This window comes from Schistocerca serialis, chromosome 2, assembly GCF_023864345.2.
Source record: "Schistocerca serialis cubense isolate TAMUIC-IGC-003099 chromosome 2, iqSchSeri2.2, whole genome shotgun sequence".
Taxonomy (NCBI): domain Eukaryota; kingdom Metazoa; phylum Arthropoda; class Insecta; order Orthoptera; family Acrididae; genus Schistocerca; species Schistocerca serialis.
Genome location: NC_064639.1, coordinates 703833844 through 703840476, shown reverse-complemented (window position 1 = coordinate 703840476; position 6633 = coordinate 703833844). Strand labels below are relative to the sequence as shown.

The window sequence follows — 6633 nt, the reverse complement described above, 5'->3', positions numbered from 1 at the left end:
CCTGCCACCTTTAGAATTTGAAAGAGAGTATTCCAGTCAACATTGTCAAAAGCTTTCTCTGAGTCTACAAATGCTAGAAACGTAGGTTTGCCTGTCCTTAATCTTTCTTCTAAGATAAGTCGTAAGGTCAGTATTGCCTCACGTGTTCCAGTGTTTCTACGGAATCCAAACTGATCTTCCCCGAGGTTGGCTTCTACTAGTTTTTCCATTCGTCTGTAAAGAATTCGTGTTAGTATTTTGCAGCTGTGACTTATTAAGCTGATAGTTCGGTAATTTTCACATCTGTCAACACCTGCTTTCTTTGGGATTGGAATTATTATATTCTTCTTGAAGTCTGAGGGTATTTCGCCTGTTTCGTACATCTTGCTCACCAGATGGTAGAGTTTTGTCAGGACTGGCTCTCCCACGGCCGTCAGTAGTTCCAATGGAATATTGTCTACTCCGGGGGCCTTGTTTCGACTCAGGTCTTTCAGTGCTCTGTCAAACTCTTCACGCAGTATCTTATCTCCCATTTCATCTTCATCTACATCCTCTTCCATTTCCATAATATTGTCCTCAAGTACATCGCCCTTGTATAGACCCTCTATATACTCCTTCCACCTTTCTGCTTTCCCTTCTTTGCTTAGAACTGGGTTTCCATCTGAGCTCTTGATATTCATACAAGTCGTTCTCTTATCTCCAAAGGTCTCTTTAATTTTCCTGTAGGCGGTATCTATCTTACCCCTAGTATTATGATAGCTTGTTAAATTTTTAAATTTCTCAATAATTATGCAAAATATTGAAAATGATTTTTTGTTGCCCCTAGAAGCCATTATACAGGTTGAATCACGAAGATATGCAAATATTTTAATATGTTATTCTAAAAGTAAAGCTAAAGAAAAAAGTTCATATACACTGAGGTCCGCAAACATTTAGTTATGGAGTTAGACTAATAAAAGATTTTGCCTGAAATTTAGCAACTTTGCTAATATGAAGCCATTGCAAAACTGTACGAGGTTAAAGTACGATTTCCATTTATTTTGTTGTTATTGATTTGGTGAATCTAATAAAACATGTCTCAGGCGTGTAGCTGCAGTAGTTTTCCAGAACATCCACAGAAACAAAGACGTAATTTCGTAAAATTTTTAATTTATCATGTACTTGGCCCAATTTTTCTTTAATTCCAGACAACTGCGCAAAGGTCTCAATGGAAGCTGCAGAGAATTTAATTTTGGAAAAATGATGGTAATAACGTTAACCGAAACTGTATGAATATGTCAGATAATCTGCTTTCATTAATACCATAGCACGAGAATTCATGTTGAACCGGAGAAAAACAAAGCTCAGTGTTAAGGAAGTTGTACAGCGTACATACAGCTTCACAATAAATATTCAAAAATGTCTCCACCGAGTTCAATGCATTTAGCTGCACGTGTATGAACAGATTCCGTTGCTCGCTTCAGTTTCACAGGGTGGTTCTTAATTTCGTCTATTGCATTCATAATGCGAGCACATGCATTGACTTCGTCCTCATAACCTATGACTTTCATCCATTCCCATGAACAAAAATCCATTGACGATAAAATGGGCGATCTGTGTGGCCACAGACGTGTAGCACCACGACCAATCCATTTCTGGGGAAATGTTGATTTCAATGTGTAGTAACGGCGTTGGTGAAATGTGGATGCGCGCCGTCATGTTCAAATACATTTGCAATCGCGTAGCAAGTGGAACATCTTCGAGCAAGCGGGGCATTTCTTCTTGAAGGAATTGTAAGTATGTCTCGCTAGTTAGATGTTCTGGGAAAATGAATGGTCGAATAAAGTGTGTATTGATAATAAACTTTGCTTCTCAGGGTGTTCTGGAAAACTACTGCAGATACACTTCTGGGACATGTTTTATTAGATTCAGCAGACCATTAACAACAAAATAAATGCAAATCGTGCTTTACTTTAACCTCGTTGTTTTGCGATGACTTCATATGAGCGATGTTGCTAAATTTCAAGCAAAATCTTTTATTAGCCGCCACTCCGTAACTAAGCATTTGCGGACCTCTGTTTATATTTACTTTTTTCTTTAGTTTTACTTGTAGAACAACATATTATATTTGCTTCTCTTTGTGAATCACCTTGTATAGCCCACCTGCAACAAAATTCCAGGACACGCGACAAAAAACGGATTTTATAGTGTAGATTGTAGATGTACTATCCTTAGCGAACTAATTGATGATCTCTAACCAATTATGCGATCCAGTAATGCTGGGGCGTTGGCAACGCTGATAGAGAGGACTTTCAACAATGAATGTAATGTATCTACAACAGTCTTTTCAGTGTTGTGAGTTTGTTAGCTGTGTGAAAATAGATGAACACTGTATTTACCTTGTAGCTAATAAATATTCTTAAGAAATCCTGTGATGAGACCATGGGTGCCTTACATTCAAACATTCAGAAAATATCCTTGAACAACCTTTGAAATATTGTTGATGGTGTTCCGAGTTGACCCTGTAGCCTTACACAACTAAATGTGGTGTTAGACACGCATATGGATTTTTCAATCAACTCATACAGAAAAAAAAATAATTTTCGATGAAAACTTTTTAGAATGTGAAAGACAAAAGTTAATTTAACAGTTCTAGCTGCAACTATCACTCGTTGTCCACAATGAATTATAGACGATTGTGAAATGACTGGACGACTATTCTGAATGGGAATGAAGAAGAAAAGGAAGAGAACGTCCTGAAGAAACGAATGGAGGTAAGAGTTACGAAAAAATAAGTAACTGAAAATAAAATATAACTGTAGTGAGATGTACTGATAGTCCGCTACGGAACCTTTTCAGCAAAAGTCATGGCCTGCTTTGTAGAAGGCCGTGCTAGAGTAAATACTTTTCTGGACAGAATATTTGCAAGAAAGAAATATTTGATAAATATCAATGTATAAAATACAGTTTTAGTTCAGATGGCAAGAGGGACGTAGCGCTTCGCTTACAGTCTAGTCTTTCTATAGCTGAATTCCGAAAACATCGATGGGAATCATTGGCAGGTAGCATAAACTGTGGCATCTTTTGGAATCCATATGCTTTGCATGTTTTGTTTGTTGTGAGAGGGAACATTCGATGGTGGAAGATGTTTATGTTGAGGTTTGAGCAAAGGCTTTCACGCACTCATGGAGACTGACAGAATTTTTTTATAGCTGTTTATACCAGGGCCATACGTCAGCAGTAAGATGAAGCGTTCAAAAAGCGAAGCGATCAAATCTGCACTGAACACTTATCTGAAACGCCGGCACTATGCGGTATGTCATAACGGGTGACATTGCAGACGTCACCACAAATCATTACTTTCTTTAGTTGTCATGAGCTGTTTTCAATAATTCAGGTGCAAAATTCTTGAGTGCGGACGTCTTTGCCGTGCGAAGATGATTTGTGAACAAAGCGCCGTGTGAGATCTTCGTTGTGTTTTCCGCGCTTAGGAAGACTGGGATGTAGGCAAACATGTTATTCAATCTCCAAAGAAAACTGTTTGCAATGATCGTAATTAAGCCATACGCGTTACGGGCATACTCATCACAGTTTTACTACGCAATCAGTTCTTTCAGACAGGGTTGCAAACTGAATGCACTGCTGTAGCTACATCTATTGGAAGATAATCTTACGTTATATTTATTTTTTACCATAAATACATTTTTGCCATGGATTTAGACATGTCATCTTGCATGTTTTATACAGAATAAAGGATATTGTTTGCAAATTATTACCGTTCAAACAGAAAAATTTTAAATAGTAGTAGCAGCAAGAGTAGTAGTAGTAGTAGTAGTAGTAGTAGCTGGTGCTGTAGCTTTCAGTGCAAAGACTGGTTTGATGCAGCTCTCCATGCTACTCTATCCTGTGCAAGCTTCTTCATTTCCAAGTAGATACTGCACCCTACATCCTTCTGAATTTGCTTAGTGTATTCATTTCTTGGTCTGCCTCTACAATTTTTACCCTCCCCACTGCCCTCCAGTACTAAATTGGTGATCTCTTGATGCCTCAGAACATGTCCTACCAACCGATCCCGTCTTCTAGACAAGTTGTGTCACAAATTCCTCTTCTTCCCAGTTCGTTCAGTACCTTTTCATTTATTATGTGATCTACCCATCTAATCTTCAGCATTCTTCGGTAGCACCACATTTTGAAAGCTTCAATTCTCTTCTTGTCTAAACAGTTTATTGTCCATGTTTCACATCCATACATGGCTACATTCCACACAAATACTTTGAAAAAAGACCTACTGACATTTAAATCAATACTCGATGTTAACAAAATTCTCTTCTTCGGAACCGCTTTTCTTGCCATTTTGTGTACATTTTATATCCTTTCTACTTTGGCCATCATCAGTTACTTTGCTCCGCTAATAGCAGAACTCATTTACTGCTTTAACTGTCTCATTTCCTAATCTAATTCCCTCAGCATCACCCAATTTAATTCGACTACATTCCATTATCCTTGTTTTGCTTTTATTGATGTTCATCTTATATCCTCCTTTCAAGACACTGTCCATTCCATTCAACTGCTCTTCCACGTCCTTTGCTGTTTCTGACAATTACAGTGTCATTGGCGAATCTCAAAGTTTTTATTTCTTCTCCATGGATTTTAATTCCTACTTCAAATTTTTGTTTTGTTTTCCTTTACTGCTTGCTCAATGTATGGATTGAATAACGTCAGCGATAGGCTACAACCTGTCTCACTCCCTTCCCAACCACTGCTTCCCTTTCATGCCCCTCGGCTCTTATAACTGCCATCTGGTTTTCTGTGCAAATTGTAAATAGCCTTTCGCTCCCTGTATTTGACCCCTGCCACCTTCAGAATTTGAAAGAGAGTATTCCAGCCAACATTATCAAAAGCTTTCTCTAAGTCTACACGATAGAAATGTAGGTTTGTCTTTCCTTACTCTTTCTTCTAAGATAAGTCATAGGGTCAGTATTGCCTCACGTGTTCCAACATTTCTACGGAATCCAAACTGATCATCCCTAAGATTGGCTTTGACCAGTTTTTCCATTCATCTGTAAAGAATTCGTGTCATTATTTTGCAGCAGTGGCTTATTAAACTGATAGTTTGATAATTTTCACACCTGCCAAGACCTGCTTTCTTTGGGATTGGAACTATTATGTTCTTCTTGACGTCTGAGGATATTTCACCTGTCTCATACATTGGTGATGGTAGAGTTTTGTCTGGGCTGCCTCTCCCAAGCCTATCAGTAGTTCTTATGGAATGTTGTATATCCCCGGGGCCTTGTTTTGACGTAGGTCTTCCAATGCTCTGTCGAATTCTTCATGCAGTATCATAGCTCCCATTTCATCTTCACCTACGTCCTCCTCAATTTCCATAATATTGCCTAAAGTACATTGCCCTCGTATAGCCCCTCTGTCTACTCCTTCCATCTTTCTGCTTTCTCTTCATTGCTTAGAACTGGTTTTCCATCTGAGCTCTTGGATATTCATACAGGTGGTTCTCTTGTCTCCAAAGGCCTCTTTAATTTTCCTGTATGCAGTATCTATCTTACCTTTAGTGATATTCACCTCTACATCATTAAATTTAGTCTCTAGCCATCCCTGCTAAGTCATTTTGCATTTCCCATTGATCTCAGTTTTGAGATGTTTGTATTCCTTTTTGGGTGCTTCATTTACTGTATTTTTATATTTTTTCCTTTCATCAATTAAATTCAATATCTCTTCAGTTACCCAAGGATTTCTACAAGCCCTTGATTTTTTACCTACTTGATCCTCTGTTGCCTTCACTATCTCATCTCTCAAAGCTACCCATTCTTCTCCTATTGTGTTTCTTTCCCCTATTGTTGTCAATCGTTTGTCCCATCTCCTTAAATTCCCACCTTTTTGCATTTTCTTCAGTTTTAATCCACAGTTCATAACCAATAGATTGTGTTCAGACTCCACATGTGCCCCTGGAAATGTCTTACAATTTAAGACCTGGTTCCTAAATCACTGTCCTACCATTATATAATCGGTCTGAAACATTTCAGTGTCTCCAGGCTTCTTCCATGTATACAACCTTATTTCGTGATTCTTAAACCAAGTGTTAGCTATGATTAAGTTGTGCTCTGTGCAAAATTCTGCCAGGCGGCTTTCTCTTTCATGCCTTAGCCCCTTTCCATATTCACTTACCACTTTTCCTACTCTTCCTTTTCCTACTGTTGAATTCCAGTTCCCCATTACTCTTAAATTTTCATCTCCCTTTACTATCTAAATAATTTCTTTTACCTCATCATACATTTCTTCATTCTCTTTGTTGCCCGTGGAGCTAGTTGGCATATAAACTTGTACTGCTGTGGTAGGTGTGGGATACGTGTCTTATCTTGGCTACAATAATGTATTCACTATGCTGCTTGTAGTAGCTTACCCGTGCTCCTATTTCTTTTATTCATTATTAAACTTACTCCTGCATTAGCCCTATTTGATTTTGTATTTATAACCCTGTTATCTCCTGAACAGAAGTCTTGTTCCTACTGACACCGAACTTCACTAATTCCCAGCATATCTAACTTTAACCTATCCATTTCCCTTTTTAAATTTTGTAACCTACCTGCCCGATTAAGGAACCTGACATTCCATGCTCCAATCCGTAGAACGCCAGTTTTCTTTCTCCTGGTAACAACCTAC

At 38.3% G+C, this 6633-nt stretch overlaps 1 protein-coding gene across 1 annotated transcript in view; it reads left to right on the top strand.

Moving 5' to 3' along the window:
* The first annotated feature begins 3075 nt into the window (after nt 1-3075).
* Nucleotides 3076-6633, top strand: part of LOC126457852 (TAF5-like RNA polymerase II p300/CBP-associated factor-associated factor 65 kDa subunit 5L) — a 154145-nt gene continuing 150587 nt past the window's right edge. Inside the window, exon 1 of the mRNA XM_050094492.1 lies at nt 3076-3272. Coding sequence (XP_049950449.1) covers nt 3204-3272 — 69 coding nt within the window. The 5' untranslated portion in view covers nt 3076-3203. The remainder of the gene's footprint in view (nt 3273-6633) is intronic.